Source organism: Aethina tumida, chromosome 1 (genome assembly GCF_024364675.1).
Source record: "Aethina tumida isolate Nest 87 chromosome 1, icAetTumi1.1, whole genome shotgun sequence".
Taxonomy (NCBI): Eukaryota; Metazoa; Arthropoda; class Insecta; order Coleoptera; family Nitidulidae; genus Aethina; species Aethina tumida.
Window position 1 is genome coordinate 73,798,783 of NC_065435.1, and position 21,153 is coordinate 73,819,935.

At 30.4% G+C, this 21,153-nt stretch overlaps 2 protein-coding genes across 3 annotated transcripts in view; one reads left to right on the forward strand and one right to left on the reverse strand.

Annotated features, from left to right (window-relative positions):
• Positions 1 to 21,153, reverse strand: part of LOC126266528 (uncharacterized) — a 149,036-nt gene that overhangs the window by 59,767 nt on the left and 68,116 nt on the right. The gene's annotated exons all lie outside the window — the stretch shown is intronic.
• Positions 17,973 to 21,048, forward strand: LOC109603610 (uncharacterized). 2 transcript variants are annotated; one of them, XM_020020104.2, is made up of 6 exons: positions 17,973 to 18,209; positions 18,897 to 19,099; positions 19,153 to 19,320; positions 19,372 to 19,563; positions 19,616 to 19,889; positions 19,951 to 21,048. In XM_020020104.2, exons 1-6 carry the CDS (start codon positions 18,023 to 18,025, stop codon positions 20,454 to 20,456), a joined length of 1,530 nt encoding a protein of 509 aa, XP_019875663.2. In that variant the 5' UTR covers positions 17,973 to 18,022; the 3' UTR covers positions 20,457 to 21,048. The 2 variants fall into 2 exon arrangements, with proteins under 2 accessions (XP_019875663.2, XP_049826644.1); XM_049970687.1 differs by having other exon boundaries at positions 19,153 to 19,563.

A 21,153-nucleotide genomic window follows, 5' to 3' on the forward strand; every position in this document is an offset into this window, starting at 1 on the left:
GTGAATGTCTAGATGATAGAATATTGAAGATTTATTATTTAATGTAACCAAAAAATTAGTTACTATAAAACAAAATCTATAAACCTTCTTACAATTATTCCTTTTCTCAACACACATTTCATCATATCTAAACAAATATGTATAAGCAATATTTTGCTACTTGATATCGAATCAGTTAGTGAGGTTAAATCAGTTTTATAACTGTATTTTATTAATGTTCAGTCAAAAATTACTATAATATAAGTTATGAGAATTCGATTAAAGTAAACTTTGAATTTTTAATATTATTTTATTATTTCCATAACTTAAACAAATTAGTAAAAATTTATAATCTGTGACAAAATATTTGTTTTGATGACATATACAAACCTACTATTATCTCGTACAAAACATTTAATAATGGCATCTATTCTTCATTACTGTCCTTACATTCATATCCACTATCTCTAGTCAAGTAAACAGATTATTTTCAAACTCGCCACAATTACTATAGTGTCTTCCAAAGCACAAACGACAATACATGCATCATCATCTAATTAATTGGTCATATTAGTAAATAATAGAAACAGGGCAGCGAGTAGCGTAATATGTGAAGCCGCAATCAGCATAATATCATTAATCACGCACTCTCCTCCTGCGTATGCTTTTGACGGTGGAGCATACTGTTATGTCGACGACCCGAGCAATGTGTCAAATTCAGTTATTGTACGAGTATTAAAACCATAATGGACTTAAATTTTTATCATCTGTATCCGAAATGACCACCATACATATTTATCCGTTTATCCCAATGTAAATTAATGTTAATAGTTAATGGCATCTATTTCGTGAACATTTCAGCAACATAGAAAAGCTGTTAGATAAATAAATATGAATTTGTCACGATGCATGACCGATTCTCAACAGGTTATTGGGAACTAAACGAACGAAACGAATACATGGCGTCTGCTCCAATGTATATTTTATGTGGCGTATCGATTGCTGGCGATACAATGAATTAATTATTCATTCGACCTATTGCTATTAACTGCAATGAAATTCTCAATCGTGGATATTGGGGCACTATTTTTAAACATGCAGACACGACGGCTATTTTAAGCCTTTATTATGTAAAATATTTCAAATGATGTAGGGACGGTGATATTGTTTCGATTGACGTTTGAGAAACGATTTTATCCTTGTTTTAATAGCCATATTTGTTGTCTCACAGTGTATTTACTACAAGAAAATAGATTTGTATTTGAACGATGTAAAATAAATTCAAATGTTTACGCACTGTGATCGAAAAAGATCATTAAATTTTATGAAATAAACATGAAAATTTAATATCAAATTTAGAGACTGAGTTAAAATAATTTAGTAAACTATATAAATATTTGTAATTATTAAATAAAAAAATTGCTCAGAAATTATAAATAATATAATTTACTAATAAAAAAGAAAAGAAAAAAGTCAGTGCTCAAAAACTCAAAAACTTTAAAACTTACTAAAATAACTGCACATTTTCATTTTTAATAATTTTATAAAACTAAATTAGATTGGTTAGTATATTGTTTGTTTTATTTAAAATCTTTTAGATTAAAATAAAACATATTGATTATAAATATTGAGTTTTTGTAATTATATTTTACACATGAAAACATTTTTTATTTAGCAAAACAATAGCAGGATAAAATATGCAAATAAAAACATTTTTGTATTTGTTAATACTTTATTGAAGAAAATTTATTACAAATATATACATACTTCCTTTCTCCTATTTAAAAGTATTAAGGTTAATATGTTAATAATATTCAAATTAAATAATAATAAAATAAACGAACAAAAACACGAAAAAATAATTTTTTCAGAGTTGTTTAGGAAATATTTTATAACCGATTAACTTAATTTATGAGCACTTTATTGTTTACCAAGAGTTTTGATTCAAGACAGTATACAAATAAACTTATCTTGAAGCTTCAACTTTATAGTGAGTGCAATGCCCCACGTCTGAGAAATTGAACTCTAAGCACAATTTATTACTTCATTTCACATATGTTACTTAAACCTTGTGAAAGCTGTTCATTAATTTTAAACCATATAATAAAAGAAAATAATAATGAAAATATTCATTATGTATTTGCGCGCATTCACCATTTTTAAACGTGTATTTTATTATAAAATTATAAAATAGTGTTGAGTTTAATCGACATATTTCAATAATCGAATGATTCGAAGTAATCGATACAAATAATCAAATGATTATTCGAATAATCGATTACGAATGATGAAATACTTCATATTTCATTCTCGATATGTTGACGTTTCCCTTGAATAAAATGTTCTTTATTTATTAGTGTGTTGCATTATATTGAATTTAATGTCATCATCAGATGACGAAAAAATGAAAATAATTACCTACAAAATTAACTAATTTTTTTAATAAAAACTTTCTTTCAGTTCGTTCAGTAATTTTAGAATACTAAAGGCCGATAAAAATTCAAAGTATTTCTTATTAGATTTTCAAACTAAGTAAATATAAGAATATACAGAATTTTAAAGAAATAAATAAGAACAAGGATTTACATTGTTTTAAAAATTGCTTTAACCATTTGTAAACTACTTGTTTATTCATTGAATTGATATTTGTTCATACGAACATGGTTTAGAGACTGGTCTATAAACACAACGTTTATTATTTCAAACATGTTCAATATTCGGCCAGCCTCTCTGATTAAACAAATACTCAAATTATTACAAAATCAGTTCATAGTGTCAATATAGAATTTTAATCAAAGTAATTTCCACTGAATTTCATATTATATATGGCTATCAAACAAATAATAAATACATTTTGGAATTGTTTAACAAATACATTAATTAAGTTATTGAAATGAAATTAATTTATGCGGCAAAATATGGAATGTTTTGTAGCCATTATTATTTTAAACGTTAAACTCAATCACCATATTAACGAAAGAAATTATTATTATTATTATTATTATTGTTATTATTATTATTATTATTAATATTATTATTATTATTATTATTATTATTATTATTATTATTATTATTATTATTATTATTATTATTATTATTATTATTATTATTATTATTATTGTTATATACAAAAAAAATATTACACACATTTTCCATTAAATAGTTGTTTTATTATTGTGTTTTGTATCATTATATTAACCATAAAACAGTCGTGATTTATTACACGTCGGTTCAAATAAAAACCAACGTGCATTAAAATTAAATTAATCATTTTAAATGCATGCGACTTCGCATTCGTCCACTTGTAACCAGCGGTCTGTGTTCAGAAATAATTTATTTCACATCCACATATTTTTAACACGATACGCAATACAAAATATGTTGTCACGCGTATTTTTTCGCCGATTTAATTAATTTTTCGATCAGCCGTAAATGCAATATTTGTATATTAGTTTTACGGTTTCAGGTGAATTTGCATATCGAATTGCGAGTGCACAACAACGGAATTTACATAATTTAACACACAATAGTACGGGGGATCGGCGCATAAGACAATTAACCTAATCCAATATCAATGACATTGCAAAGCTCACCTCCATATAAGTTAAAGCACCGGACCGGATCTATTAAACCGTCGAATGCGCCCCTCTGATTAAATTATTAAGTCAAACCAAGGTATTGATTAAAATATCATGGAACAGGTAGCGTGCGTATCTAAGGCAAATCCCTTAAATGAGCCGGGATTAATATTGGATTAGGGAGAGACTATTAAGGGCCGTGCAGCACAAGGTGGTACAACAACCCGTTTTTACGGATTTAATTACCAAATATATTTGTAACGTGCTACCAGTGCTAAATTTGTAAATCTAAAGGTTTTTTTCCAAATCTGGCTATCACAGAATAACGGGAATGAAGTTTTCCATTGAATGCTAGTTTCATAACTTCTAACCTTTATTGTGGTTGATCGGATTTGCTAGATTGTTGGTCAACCAACCCTTATCTGGTATAATATCTCCCACACAATATTAACATCATATTATTGAGAACTTTTAAACCGAAATCACAGATAATATGCAGTCATAAAATATAGTAAGTAAGAAATTAGCTTCTTAAACACTATCGGCAATATACAAGCAATAATTCAAGACTACTTCAGCAAATTCTTGACAGTAATTCGTTGAAGTCTAATAAAATAATTAGATATTACTAAAATATAATACCGGTACTAAGAAAGGATAAAGGAATTGGTGACTTAATTCTTATGGGACAGAATGCCCCCTATTTGAGCACCTACTTCAATTAACTGATTAAAATGTACCCTTAACAACATTGTTGCTAAACTAATTTAAGGCTCTTGCTACTTATTCTCTAATAATTATATTACTAACTACGTACTGACATGAAATAAGATACAAAACTTTTTCATTTACGTACCAATTATTCTGATAAATCGGATTAATCAACTCTGCTTTACTTAAATAACACGAAATATGCGATAAAAGTTGTTTTGTAATTTTCTAAAATACCTATCAATTAAACAACGTAAACTCAAGTTACTAAATTCCCTTTGTCGTGATATTTGAACTTTTATGCCTTACTACAATATTGTCACAACTTTATTGTGGAGTAAATTAAAACCTATCGGACACACTCTAATTAAAAAAATCATGTACACGTGTAGCGTTTGAATTTTTTATTGTTTTCCAGTGACACTATCAATTGGTTACACTCCGGATTTATTTGAAATGTGTTGAATAACAAAGGTTTTATTTGTGAATCGCACCACAATTACAATTTCAGTAAATAAACAAAGGTTCGTTCGTTTATGATCAATACAATATTTATAATTTTCTATGTCAAACTGATTTCCATAAACAACCCCGTATTTTAATTTGTTAGTAGTTTAACACAATTAACCAGGGTCACGTCCAAACATAAGCAAACCGCTTGCTCTTGATTAAATGTGATGGTATTGTAGCATAGCCAGAACTCAAAATGACAATTACAGTAATGGAAGTAGTAAAAATGTTTATAGTGACATGACTGAACTTCCTGATATAGTCTACAATGATACACTATAAATTTTACAATACGCAATATGGAGTTTGTAATGGAATTGCTTAGAGTTGCTTCCAATCTCTTTTACTGATTCGAATCTATGTATTTTTATTTGCCAGGATGTAGATACTTCCATTGTATATACAATATAGAAAATTTGTACATGATTGTAAACATAAAAAAATTGACGTATCCTGAAACAAACTGATATCAATTTAAAAAAATAATAAAATTTGTGAATACATATATGTTAAAATAAAAAAATAAACATTTTTTATGTGTAATTCTACCAAAGTTATATTTTTTGTATTTAAAATCTATTTGACATCATTCAATTTTTTTATAAGCAGTCCATAAATAGTTTTGTTCTCGAAAGATACCTAAAGAAGGATAATTCGTGTTTTTTCTTCATACAAAAGCTATTAAATTTTTTAACCTTGTTCACATTAATTTCCATTTTTAACCCTCAAAGAGTGGGCCAATTTAAAAGCCATCACACGCCTAATAAAATATAGAAATCACGAAAAATCCAACTTAACATTGTGCTTATGAAACGCCGCGCCGCCCTTTCATCATTTCACCCACCACGCCTCCATTAACAATGATTAACTGACTTTAAATGAACGGAAAATATAAAATTTTAAAGCCAACTTTTATCGAACATCTCGGTTGTTTCTGTATTTAATAACACTCCAGCATGCGAACCATTAATAACCACTTTTATTATCCAGTTAGGTTCGTATCTTTACTTAGGTAAAACGCATTTCACAAGTGCATTATGCCTAAATGGTGTGTATATTAATCAATTATTGATTTTACATCAACTTTATTATCTGTTCAAAAACGGTGGTCTTCCCCCTTTACATTCACGAAGCGTGCCATTTCGTTGAATGTTATGACAGATATTCCCTCTCATTTGAGTCAACATATATTCAATAATGCCTGTCTTTGTTAAACATGTGTTTGCGAAATGTAATTGATAATTAAGCTATACTGAGAGGCCAAAACCACTTGCAATATGAAAATATAATGTTATTTATATTGCTAGATTGAAATAACTCTCATAATCAATCAATTAGAAATATAACTTCTTTACGTTTATGCCAAAATAAGAAAATCGCTCAATTAACTCACAAATTATTATATAAATAAAATCGACATGGCTTTATTATTTCAACAATAAAAATGTTAACAAAATAATACATCAACTTCCAAAATTTAAATTGTTTAATTCACTGTTTAAAAGAGTGTCAAATGAAGCATAATTGCGGATACTTTACAAAGCCAGTACTAATTACGTCGCTATTAAAATTACCATTTAAACTCAAACTGTTCGTCGATAAATAGGGAGCCGAACCGAAAGACACCACTTAATAAGAAACGCCAACAAACTTTTGCTTTTGAACTCCCCGATCTTTAATAAGGCGAACTTATTAATGAAAAAATATTCCGGCATCAGGCTAAGTGAACTTTCGAAACGTTTTATCTTAAAAAAAATTGGAACAATTTTAATTGGGGAGCGAAATTATCGTTTAGTCCATTACGTTTTTATACAGGATGTCCTTATTTCTCACATTCTCTTGTTTGGTGTACGTACTTTTGGAGAAAAATCAATTTCAACTGTGTCTTTTTTAAAACGGATAATTTGAACTTCCTAAATTAAATATATTTATTTTAACCATTAATATTATTTGAATATTTGCAGTTCTAGATGGTCAATATATTACATTTATTGTAATTTTATATATGGAATAGACATAAAAATAATCAACATTCTAGTTAATATAAAATTTTTATTAAGTTATCTGTTGTTTAGCACCATAAAATACCTTAAAGAAGACATCTGAATAATTATTGAAATTTTAATTGAAGATGGCAGCCTAAATCAACAACAAGTGCAGAGCACATTATACAACACGGATAGCCGTGCATTACTTGAACGTGGTGAAGGATATCATGAACAATACATGACTTCAACTGTTGTTTTTTGGAGGTGGTTCTGTAACAGTGTGGGGTGGAATTTCTTTAGACACTCACAGAGTTGCTCATATTAAACCGAAAAACTATGAATGCTCGACAATATCACGACTTGGTTATTCAATCAATTCCAATTCACCAAACTGCAATCTAAATGAACACCTGTAGTACCGTCTTCTAAGACAAATTTACTATGGAAACCACCATCCTTAAAATTTGGAGGAGTTTGGTAATGCTCTTAGAAGAGAATGGCGAGCTACGGATCAAGAATATATTCGTTTATTAATATTTAAGTATGCCAAGGAAGATTACATTGTTCATGAAAACTTTTTTATGACATATTTGTTGCAATATAATGCCATTGGTATTTAGATTTTTGAGATAAATTATCCACTTCAAAAGACTCGTAGTGTGTTTAACAGTTAACAGAAAAATTATGTTAAAAAATCAAAAGATATTTGGAATCTTCGCATAAAATATCAAATTTTCAAATAGCGAATGATTTTGGAATACTCTTATCAATTCTCAATTTACAAATAGTGTTGATTTTGTCATCTAAGAATACACTATACAATAAATTATACGAAACGTCTTTTAAACACATATCAATTTATATTAATATTTTACACATTGTTTCCATTTGGTTTTAATATCTTGATAAAATAATAGCGAGTAAACTTTGCCTCGATTTAATGTATTTTACATTAAAGCGAGGAAATAATTTCTTGTTTAACCACTTTATATGCAGGTTGCAAGAACTTAAACATTGTTCTAAAATTCATGAGCTTCAATTTTATATAATAGAAGCACTCATAAAAGATGTCGAGTTGTATGTATATTTAATATATATAATTGAAATAAATTAAGAATAAATTTGTTAGTGGAAATGTTAATGTTATACAATTTTGGATTTTCACTCTTACTTGTAGATGGACGCTCAATTAGTAAATCTCCAAAAACTGTTTGTTACAATCAAGTTTGAATACTTAATTAAGTGTTGGCATAAATCCTTTAGATCCTCTGCGTTCAACGTTTTTGCCTTTAGATTCACTCTCTTGTTTTCTGTATATAAATCTAATTATATATAATAAATTAAAACCAATTTTACCAAATATACTGTTAAAAACATAATTATAACGTCAATCAGACTGTATATGAATATTAACATTTGCTTTGATAGTCAGTTTCTCATTAATAACAATCTATGTTTTTGTCATAAACATTTTTTGCTATCCAGTTCCTTTACAATAATTTATATAAATTCATAACTCTTCTGAATATTAAATTATAAATGATCTACGCGATCAAAACACTGGACTAAATTATATTTTTCTAAAGATATAAATCATAATTACAGATCAGTATCAATTTCTTTGTAATTCAAAGTAAATTACTGTTAAATATTAAACATTTTAAGAAATTTATAATGAATTAAATTTACCTAAGATTTAAAAATATTATATACATTTTGAATAAATTACTTAAGCTGTCACACCGTATTACAATATTAACTGTGTAGAACACAGTCTTTAGTAACACCCTCAAAATCATTGAAAAGCAATTTATCCCTGTTTGAAACCCGACCGTAATTAATTTTGTTTTAAAACTACACTTCTCACCTGTCATTAGTGTTCCGCCTAATTACGAACGAAACCAATTAATCTTATTCATTATGGAATGAATTTTGCGTAACCGATACATAATTAATGCATCCCCAGCCAGCTAAATCTGCTTATATACCAGTAAATCACATTTAAACTCCATTAATGTGATTCAACATTGCATAATTGAATAATTTCAACTAGTGGTATATTTATTTAGGTGAATAATAACAAGAAAACAAAACAGAGGTCAGATGTGCCCTTTGACATTAACGAATATCTAAAGGATGTTCCATTTCCGACGTACAATTAGTCAAACTCCTCAGATCGATATGAATAAAATTAATTTAGTGAAAATAAATATTCTCCATATACTTTTCAATCTAGAAATATAAAAACAATTCTATTTTCTGAATAGCACATTTCAATATCGTAATATTTAATAACAATCCAGCGAATAGGGCCATTCCTTTCGCCCCCGAAGACATATTAAGAACGTGGCCGTTTCTGTGCCCACGACTCGCAGGAATTTTAAAATGAAATCAGTAAATTTCATAGGAACGAGTTTGTTCATGCCGAAATAACCATCCGTCGGTGTAATACATCTCGGTAGCGAGACGTTCCACCTTTAAAGCCCTTCTACGTCGACGTTCACGAGTGCATGTGCCACCCGGGTTACCTATACGGCAACGCCAAGGTTAGTAGAGTTTATGGGAGGGGGGTGAGCTTAAGGCGGCGGTAATGAAGAACCAGCTGGAATTTATCATGTTTCTGTTTAAATTAAACAAATACAATTTATTTCTACGTATTTTATCTAATGTTGTAGTCGGTTTACAGGATGAAAATAAATTTAACCAATATTAATTATTTAAACCTTTTCTGTTATAATGAGCTTAATTCGATATTTTAAATTACGTTTCTTATTTACATTTAAATATAATATAGCTTAATATTTAATGAATCATTAATGTATTTTTCTGGAAAGTACATACAATTTATTTCGATGTCCTTTTATATTTTTTAAGGAAAAACATATAAAACAAGATAATCCACAACCCTTAACTACTAACAAACTCTAAATTGCGTGGCATTGCATTTAAGCCCGAGTTCGGAGCAAATCAGACTCTCATTGTCACTGGTTTGTACAAAGTTATCCGTAAAGGAACATTCCAAAACTTATTCGAGAACGTTGTTCCGCTGACACATCGCATTTTCGGTCCACCATCGCACAATCCGGGAAACGCCTCGAACTAAAGAATCGAGAAACATCAATGGATTGGTGTTCAGATTGGGTGGCGCAAGCAGAAACTTGTCCGATCTAGGAAAACTTAAAGCGAGCCATCCAGCTATGGAAACGGGGGTGGTAGACCCTCTCACCTTCCAAGCAGGTATGGACTGCTGTATATTTATACCTGTTCAACAAGTATTGATCTACCCGCACCAGGTCTCCGTGTGAAAGCACGGGAAACATAAGGATACTGCACATAGTTGTGAGCCAGGAGCTATTTTTAAATGCCATGCCGTTTACTTCGTTATTTATTCACCAAACCACATTCGGCTTTAATGGGGGGAATTACTTTACCGTTTTAATACTTGAATTTATTTCACTACGGTCGCCTTAATGACATCGGACTTACACATACTGTTTTCTGGTAAAATAGTAATGATTCAAGGTGGTTTCAATTACTTAAAGCTATTTATATGTAAAAAGCAATCATATAAAGCCTTTCAATATATTACGTATTATGTATACCTATTAGGAACTACAAATACATAACGTAAATTGAATGTATAACAAAACATCAATTTGTTTTCCAAATATTGGAAATCATAGTGGATGATTTTTAAAAATTTAAATATTAAAGCCAAATAATTGTTAATTAATTAAAATCGAAAAGAAACGAATAACAAAACAAAAAAAGTGGAGGAAATTTGTACAACAATTAATCCCCGTTCTTTTGAGGTGCTCAAACCTACTATACGTGTGAAAGAAGGAGGAAGTAAAAACAGGTTGATTGATAGAACAAAAAATTGAAAACGCGTAAACACTTTTTCAGTCACGAGCTTTTCCTAATGCGCTCCATTATTACACAATATATCAGTTATTTAAGGCCCCGATTCCTTGTTGAAGAAGATATATTATCTATTTCGGTATATTTCACCTTTTACTGTTAATGATCTAATCAATTTTTTTCTTTACATGGTCTTTTCGTTTCATTTAAGTATAAATTGTGAAATATTATTTGATTGGTAAACTGACTTATTATGGCAACAAATAGTTTAGACGTTTATTATTTAATATTGTTTTTGTAGTCGAAAACAAAACTAATAGAAAATTAATTCAAGTCCTGTCAAATGGGTTAACCTTAAAAATGATATTTTCATACTTTATGTTTTGTTGTGGAAACTTGAACTAGGCAAACATTCTTTGAAGTAGTTTCCTCAAAGGGAAGTTCTGAAATTCATTTAATGGAATTTGTAGCTTAAAATTTAAAATCATGCTAAAAACCGTAAAGTTTCGAAACAAGCTTTAAATTTATTTAATCATATATACTACTTTCAAAGTTTTTTAACCATCTTGTCTCATATTACCCGTAAATTTATACACAGTGATTTTATTATTAATGAGTTTAAATTAGTACAGAAAGTAAAACATCTAAACCCTACCAAATTTCCTCCCGGAATGTTTTGCAGTTCATTAGGGTCCCGGAGCATCTGTTTATTAATACACGAGCATTTAAATCATCACGCTTTTGGCAATTGTACATAACTCACGAACATCTTGACGGATTCGCATGCCGCAATATTTCAGGACAATGCCTAAAGGAACCATTACGCCGTATCATTATTATTGAACCCCTCCATCCCAATTACAGTGAAACATATTTCCAAGTGAATCCGGCCAAACCGGAAGTGTATGTGCCACAGAAGCGTCGAAATTAGCGGATTTTGGCCCTCGATGTCTCTTGTACCACCTACACAACGATATCGATTTCGTATTACCAAAGACCAGGTTAAGTGTACCTCCCCGTTACAATTACAACTATAGTAATTGGATTAAAGGATATTAAAGATTCGTGGTGGCGTTCTCGCGGAATGATCGCTATGCATATGGCTTGAATCGTTATTAGTCCGATCAACCGTTCCGAATTTCACGCCCGATGTGCGTTTTAATATACTGCGAGTGTTTAATGGTCGGAAATTATACGACGGAGCCGGATTTTTAACGTCGTAGCTGTCGCGCATAATTATTGTTCCATGCGAATAGGATTATTATTAATAAACTTGTTCTATGCAAATATAACTTGCTTAAACATGAAATATTAAAAAAAGCAAATAAAAAAATATTTGAACAATGTGTTAATTAAAGTAAGTCGCGAAAGGGGCAATATGTGGAGCGTTCTATACTACCTGTAAAAAACGCCACACCCAGAACGCATTAAAATATTTTTATAAAATTTGGTATACGAAGTCCATCAGGAAACGTATGGTCAGTTTTTTGTTTTCTTTTATTCATTTCTTTAAAGTATCGCAAACAAGCATGTACTATTAGTTTCTGTCACAATTAAACGAATTTGATAGAGATAGAATAATGGACCTGCGTGAAGCAGAAATTTCGAGAAATAATGCAGCGTTTGAACAGAAATGTGAATATGGTGATGCGATGTTGACAGTCATTGAATAAAGTGGGCAGAAGAGTTAGAGCAAAATGTTCCGGAACACCCAGAGCAACCACAGAGCCTCAAGACCGTCATCTTAGATTATTAGTCCTAAGTGATAGGATGACTTCAACGCGGATGATTGCCGATGAAGGTAGGCCAATTGTATACGGAGGTAAGTATAAGGTCTTTTTGACCTACGGAGTTATCACCATTTTTGGCCAAACCATAGGCGTCAATCTCGAGACTGGTATATGGAACGTCAACAGTGAAATGTGAAATGGAATCACATTGTGTTTTGTGATGAATCTCATTTTTAATTGGGCATGCACGATGTTCATATGTTAGTAAGACGGTGACATGGAGAAAGACGTGATCCTCGCCTTACTGAGGAGAGGCATGTTCACAACACTATGGGTTTAATGGTCTGAGGTATTACTGCTTATGGTAGCAGCGATATATGGATGACGTTTTGGAACCTTATCTTCTTCCCTACATAAGAGGATAATGCCCGTCTACATATTGCCAGGAATACATTAAACTTACTCGAAGTATCCTAGTGAATTTATTGCCTTGGCCACCCAGATCTTCAAACCTTTCCCCAATCGAAATTGTGAGGGATGTGATGGGGCGAACACTTAAGGAATTTAAAACGACCTCCACCGACTCTTAGTGAACTAAAACGTCAGATTCAGTTCATGTGGGATGTGATACCACAAGAAAATGTTGATAGTCTCATTAGACGCGTCAATGAGTGTCTTAATCAAAGAGGGAATCCGACCCATTATTAACTTCTGACAATTTCTGCTTTAAGAGTTTTGTTTAATATTTTAATCAATTATTATTCTGGTTAATACTTTTCTTAAAAAATTTAGAGCATATCAATTATCTAGATGTGTACGATGCTACGACGCGTCAATGAGGATCTTAATCAAAGAGGGGATCAGAACCATTATTAGCTTTTGACATAAAGCATACAGCATAAAAGTGCTTTAAGACTTTTGCTTAATTTTTTAATCAATTATTATTTAATAATAGGTTAATAATTTTCTGGAAAAAAAAACAATTCAAAAAAATCAATTATATCTCGTGCTTTTTTGCACGCTTATACTTTAGACATATGGACATTCTGCTTTTAATTTTCTAAGAGTTTAACACCTCCCGTCCACTGCTTCATATATACTAAATCCGTAACATTCCTCGATCTGACAGATACCCAACCATTGTGCTATTATATAGTGTTGTCAAACTAGCGCCCTCTAAAAACAGCAAAGCATTATGGGACACCCTGTTTTTCAATTTAGATACGACCAATTCAAAAGGACACATACGATAAATGGTTTCTTGGCCGAACTCCCAGATTGTTTTCTCTTAGACGACATTTTAGAAATCTCAATTAGTCAACGATCATTACTTGTTGCGTCGCATTTGTGGAGGGCTCACTACACTTCCTCTCAATTTAAAATTATGCATAGTTTTTTATATAATAATCTAGTTTAAATTTAATTATTTTAAAATTGTTGGCTCTTTTAATCTCGATTTGTAATTATTTATAATAAGATTTTTTAAATCAAAGGAAAAAGTTTTTCCACTCAGAGATTATATACTCAGAGATTATATACTCTCCAAAACACAGAGTGACAACTATTTAGTAAATACATTTGAAATACAATTAATTAAGTGTAAGAAATCTTTTTAAACATATGAAAAAAAACGATATTTAAGAAAATTATATATTATGAAGAGCATGTATACATAGATAACAGAGACAAAATGAAAATGTTTCTTCACTTTGTTATCTATTTATCAAGAATAATCGATTAATGTTGCAGCATCGACTGAGTTGACTAAATTAAGTAATATTTACATTTACCAACATTTATGGACAATAAATCATATGATTTGAAAAATATATAACAGTTAAAAATCTGTTTATTTCAGGAATGTTTTATAGTATTTCTTATAATTTAAAATATACAGCTAAGTATGAAAAAACTAAACTGATGTAATCATAACTACTTAAATATTATCAACTAAAATATTTTGTTAAACTTAATTAATTTTTGTGGGGTCAAAAGTAAAGCAACATGAAAAAACATCAAAATTTTATTCAATATTTTACTAAAACCTCCATCCATCAATTGCACTGAAATATTATTATTTAATTTTTTCCAACAACTCGATGGTATTAATTATTCTATTTTCGTGAATTTTTTTGCGGACCTAATCCCAAAGGTTTTCAATGAGATTAAGGTTTGGGCTTTACGCTGACTCATAACTCATAACATCGACTTTTCTGAATGCTAACCAATACTTAACCAGCTTTGATGTGTGCTTAGGATCGTTGTCGTGTTGAAATTCCCATTTTAGACTCATATTTTCATACCATCAATTTTAATAACTGGGCCCATGCCGAGTCCAGATAAACATCCCCAGATCATAAGATACCTCCACCGTATTTTACGGTACTTCTAGTATATTTGGGATTGTACCGTTCGTTAATTGGCCTTCAACACGTGCAATTCTGTCAGATTTGTACAATGTAAAATAACTTTTGTCGGAAAACCGTTTTCCATTTTTAAACGATTTATTAACATATTTCTGTGCAAACTGGAGTCTAGCCTTTCTATTCTTCTTTGAAATGTAGGCTTTTCTTGCTGGTCCTCGGATCAACTAAACGGTTTAAATTTAAACTTTTTGCAATATTACATGGTTTACCACCTTCCAATAATTTTTTGTTACAACTGAACTGACAAATGAATTCCGATAGGCATTCTTCGTATCATTAAATACAAATGAACAACTGAAATTGATTTCCATGAAAATATGCTCTATTTTTACACAAAAAATTAACTAAAAACCGAACACATGAAAGAAGTACATGTTGTCCCGAATTTAGAAAGAAAATATGTGATATTTCCATTTGTTGTTCCATCTCATGAATTCATACAGAATAATTAAAAAAAAAGCATGAAAGTTCCTCATTGTTTACAAACTCCTTTTTTGAATAATCCTAAACCCCGAATTTGGTATAATATATTATTAACACACTATAGGCGGGCAGCAAAATAGTCCAAACTAAGTTGTTGAATGATAACAACAAATAAGAGATAATTCTTTCAGTTCCGTATGTAAACCAATAGAGTAAAATTATCTCACCCCGCTTTTAAAGTACGTATATTAAAAAAGGTAAAAATTACCCGAGCCACTAACAATCAACAGTTCTCGAGACGGGTATTTTTACCCGACCCGCTTATAGTGTGTTAATATGATTTATGCTTACTCAGCAAAATATTTCTTTCAATTAGAATTCATTTACTTTAATGCAATGAATATAATTATAAGAAAAAAAAATATAACTTTAATAAAAAATTTTATGTTATATGTTGTTTTCTAACAAATTTTTAACTAAAAAGTGCCTTTTTCTGTTTACGATTCTATACACAGAAAAAAATCTATTTAAGAACAAAACGTATGTTGTATAATTGAACAACTTTTGCAATTTTCGGAAAGATAATTTTATCAATAAAATTAGTTGTCTAATTAGTTTTTTAGCGGCTGTAACAAAATATTTGGAATGTGAAATGAAGAAGGAGGAATGTGATAAATGTTTTCAAGATAAATGATCAAATATAATAAACGCGTTTTTAAATGATAAATTAGAAATTAAAACTTAAAAGTTTTATGATAGTTGTGTTAAGTTTCTCAACGGTTACGTTAGAAACTTAATATATTTTCTACGTTGTTTCAAACCCATTTTTATTGATAATTTTCAATTTTCTTTCAAAATTATAGTTATTGTCCTGAAGCCAACAAATTATACCTATATGAAAGATATTAATATTTAATCATTTAACATCATTTAAAATTTTGTAATAAATATTTAATAAAACGCCAATATGCATTTATTATCAGTGTGTCCGACAAAAAGTCAATACTTATAAATAATTCATGCAATATCATGCGTTTCACATCCGATTATGGCTCGGCAATAATACTAACGTTAAAAGTTATATCAATACATGGGGGATAAAATACGTCGTTTCGGCTCCGCGCCGCCACTTCCCAGACAAAATAAAACACACCGTGTTTTCGATGCAAAAAAGCCATTAGTTTTACATAAAGCTATCGAATTTGCGATAAAAAACGGATGAAGTACAGTCGCTTTAGCATTTTTCCAAACACACAGGATGCGGGAAAAATGGTCCTTGCGCGCCGCCTAAAGGATATGAAACCTTTATCAGTGTTGGCTGGCACTGGCATTAAATTGAAATTCACGCTTTCGAAATGATGATGAAAATATACATGTGGGTCAAAGTGCCCGTGAATGCAGGGCTCTCACACTATTTATTCGACGAGTGATTTTAACGCCGAATGCATTATTGGTTTTTCAATTTCTCTCAATGAGCTCCATTTGTACCGTAATTTTCACGAAAATTTTTACCTATGGTATATACGTTTTGCGCTAAACAGATTCAAATTTTGTTTCATTCAAATTCAAATTCTCATTTTATTTTCATTTAAAATTTAGTTGTCATTTGTAAGTTCTACTTATTTTTAGATACAAAATTCAGATCTGCATATAAAAATAAATTCCTATATAAGATTTCAAAGTTACTACGTTCATCACCTGAGAAAAAGGGAGAGATTATAAGTAGTTTTTCGTACTTATTCCACAATATATTTGGAAGATTCTTCTAAATGATAATTTAATTCAAGCAATGGATTTATGTAACTATTTTCGTCACCATCTCATTTCGAATCTAACTATCATAAGCTCAATTGTTGCTAGTCGGTTACGAATTGAAACAACTTTAAGAGTGCCTAAGCTATTAGGGCATGTTCATCAAAATTAGCTTTTGGGCGAAAAGAGGATATATGGTGAATTATAATCGTAGAATTCGAGTCTGGAAAGAAAGAGGTGCACAGCAACAACACTCTATTGCCAGTGAAATGGTTCCATATACGAGTTGAGATGTCATGTTTTAGGTTAGAATCATATATGAAAAAAGAACTGCTTTAATATATGTTCCTGTCACAATGATTGTACATAGAGGCACAGGTGTTAAAATTCGACCTATTGTATAGACGGTGTTGTACTCCATGAGTGTTTCAGATCTCCTACAGGTTGCAGATGAGAAATGGAATCATGTACCCCAAGAATTTATTGATGATCTAACTTAAGATCGCAGCCATGAGTGGAAATATAAAAATTAATTAAATTGTTAACTTTCATTGTTATCATTTTTGACATTAAAGTTCATTGAAGATATTTTTCTATTTCTTTTTAATTTTATTATTGGTTAATGTTAAACCACATTATGAAGATAGTCTAATAATAGGTATAGTATGATAATAACAAATTTGTGTCAATTTTAAATTGAATTAAAGTGTGGTGAAGACTTTTGAAACTGAGTGTACATATGTTTGTAGCTTTCAAGTTCATAATATACGAGTATCCATGTAACTAGATTTTTACTTTCATAGACTACTACATTATTATTTTTTATTTATTCATTTACTTGTATCCTTGGTAACCCTGCAGTTTGTTTAGTTATCTCCTTGGTAAAAACAAATAAGTTTGTTAAACTTGATTCCGACTTCCAGTTGATAAAAATATAAGGTTTGTATGAATTGTGTGATCATGAACTTCAAATTGATCCAGTTTGATTAATACACTTCAGGTTTCTTGTGAAAACAGAATTTAAAAGATCCTTGAGAGTTATTGCATTTATTCAAATATATTTTATGGATTCAAGTAACAGTCAGGTTGCCATAAGGCAGGAAAATAGAATATCTACTACGGGGTACCATGCTTCACCAAAAAGGCAGAAACTGAGTACGGAGGACAACAATGAATTGCAATCCAACATGATGAAACTACCCACGGAAATGATTGTAAAACTCTGTGGATATTTTACTAATCAGGATTTAAGTGAGTATATTTCAAAGTTTGTTTTATCCAAATTTAAATTTTTATCTAATTTTATTTTAAATTTTTCCTTTGTTCGGTTTGTTTAACATCTCGGTATAAAAAAATTTAAGTTTACTTAACTTCTTCCCATCGTTAAAGTGATTTTTATGATTTAATTGATGAAGGTATCTTTTGAAAACAGAGTTTCCTGAACTGAAACATACTTATTAATTACTTGTTGTATAGTATGAATTCGACAAACATGTCACCATGAGAAACAATAATGGTTATTACAAATACCATAGCTACGCTAAATGAAACTGTTTACTATAGTCAATAATAATAATGTATAATTTACATATAATTTTAAATTTTTTCAATATTTTTCTTACCAGAGTTGAGTAATTTACTTATTGTAAGTGAAGGAGTCCTCACTCTTTAACATTATAGTTATTTTAAACTAATTTACTTGAAAATCAATTAATTTAGGATGTTCCACTTTTAAAGGCCATTAAAAATTAAACAGTTATATACGACTGTTTCAGCGGGTTTGCTAAAATATTGTTGGGTTGCAGGCTAAAATTTTTTAATGGCCTTTAAAATTTATTTCATGGTAAAATTACAGAAGTGAAGAGAGAAAAATATTGAGTACCTTCTCACCTGAACTCAATTGCTTCTCACTAATTTAATTGTTCTGTGTTTTTATAGGTAACACAATGCGACTCGTAAATCATCGGCTCGGTGACATTTGTACTGATCTTCTAAACACCCGTTTTAAATCTATCGGAAAATCTTTGAATTCTATAATTCGAAAGTTAACCACTGCATTGAAAAAGATGGATACCAACCAGGGCAGATCAATAAGAAATGGTTGCAAATTATTAAATATAGCTGAATTTCTTTCTCAAATTGTAAAACTTACTAACTTCAAAAGGGTGATAAACATTAATTAAAGTATTTTTAGCACTCAATGACGATGAATTCAGTAAGACGATATATTTACAACGAATTATATGATACTTCAAGTGGCTGTATGTATGCAGGATTGCTGCTGGACAAATATAAAATTATTATTGACAATTTATCGAAGGTTCCTAGCAAACTTCATCCCTACATACATTTTACTGACTATGTATGTAATATCATATTCTCGTCAAAACAAATTTATTATGTTAATTTTCAGGTTGAACCCGCACAGGTGGTCGAAATTCTGCGTTTGACCAAAATGTTCCTAAGTCATTTTGAGAAATACAATGAAGGATCTATGCCTAATATTTTCAGTGGATGTAAAATTATAGATATATTAGACAGTGCCAAGTTTTGCAAAAGGGTCATAGCTTATGAGAAAAGCACCAAAGACACATTTGTTGCCAAAGTAAATACTTTCTTAATCCAACCAACTGTTCTTTCTTTCAACTTTTTTCTAGTATTGTTATTATTTCGAGAACTCTTGGTTTATTGGGTTGCCGATGGTAGGACGGAAGAATGCTAGCTTCGCCTTTAAAAAACAGAAATGGTATTTGCGATTAAGAAGACTTGTATGGTCCCATTGTCAAATTCTTCAAGAATATATGCAACACGAAAGAGAATTGTCATTAATACCTGATGGTCCATTTACACCTCCGGAACCACAAAACATGGGATTCACTGGATTTGGGCGAGTTGGAGAGACATACTTTTATTATGGAATAGTAAATAGAAGTAAGTAATAAAACAGAAAACATCATAAATTAAATAAGTTATTCCCTACTCTTTCCTATAGGAAGATATGCTTTGAACTACTTAATTCAAGAAGATAGCGACGACAGTGACGATGATGATGCTAGTGATGATGACTATGAAAATGATTATGACTTTGGAAATGATATTGATGATGATAACGTGGAAGACAATAACAATGATGACAATGTGGATCAGGATAATGTCGATGATAGTGATACTGATAGCGCAGAAGACTCTAATGAAGAAGAACCAAATGTAGTGGATGTAGAAGATATAGAGAACCTAGTGAATGAACAAACTATCAACAACCGTTCCGAACTAGTTTCTTTAGGAGTAATGATAGAAGTTTCAGTTAAATGTCCACCATTATATTCCCCCTATAAATATATAAAACAATTAAATCCAGAATATATACGTGAACTTCAGGAAAGAGACACAAGAAGACAAGTCGAAGTAAAGGTGAATGTGAACTATCCAGGAGCCTTCAAATATCAGTTACCCATGCAGCATAGCTTTAAGTTCAACTCGAACGATCCACATTTTTAAAAATAGAATACTATTACCTCAAATCTTATAAAATCACAGATTTTCAGATACAACATCTCATTCTGTTATTGTATATAATAAAGTGCAATTTCATCGACTGCACCTGTTGACGTGGACTGCATTTTAGAATAACAGATGCAAAACCCATCCATAAACATGATAAACTTGATTCACGTAACGTACATTTCGCGTCTGTAAGATCGAGTTCATCCCGCGAAGCGTCGAGCTGAAAAATGTAGGTCTGCGGAATCAAGTTTCATCAAGACGTCGCCCGGCTTATATTTAAAAGTAAATGCGACGACTTCTGTGACACGAATCCCCCCACGAACCGCACAAATCCCGCGGAGGCAACCGGAAATAAATGACGTCGCGCGTCCCATGTCTGCACTGAATTAGAATTGGTGCAGCGACGATGAGGGCTCCAAAAATACTGGAAAACACGGATTTATAAGATTTAGGTGTAATAATGTGCTATTGTGTGATCGATATTATTGAACTTGTTTTCGTTATACTAATAAGATAATTAGGAGGTTTACTTTAATATTGTGCGTAGAATTTAGTTACTACTTCTTAGTATATGTTGTTAGTTAAAGTTAGTTCGTTGTGTTTCGTTTTATTAGTAAATAATTATATTTAATAACTGTTAAAAGTTTGTTTTTGTTAAGAACAAGGATTAGATGAATAGTTTTACTGATAG

What these genes read in the sequence shown, in the direction of transcription:
- LOC109603610 (XM_049970687.1), top strand. Translation starts at nt 18,023, where the DNA reads ATGGATTCAAGTAACAGTCAGGTTGCCATAAGGCAGGAAAATAGAATA. An exon ending in AAGACACATTTGTTGCCAAA is followed by an intron (nt 19,564 to 19,615) that starts GTAAATACTTTC and finishes ACTTTTTTCTAG; the next exon opens with TATTGTTATTATTTCGAGAA. An exon ending in TTATGGAATAGTAAATAGAA is followed by an intron (nt 19,890 to 19,950) that starts GTAAGTAATAAA and finishes TCTTTCCTATAG; the next exon opens with GAAGATATGCTTTGAACTAC.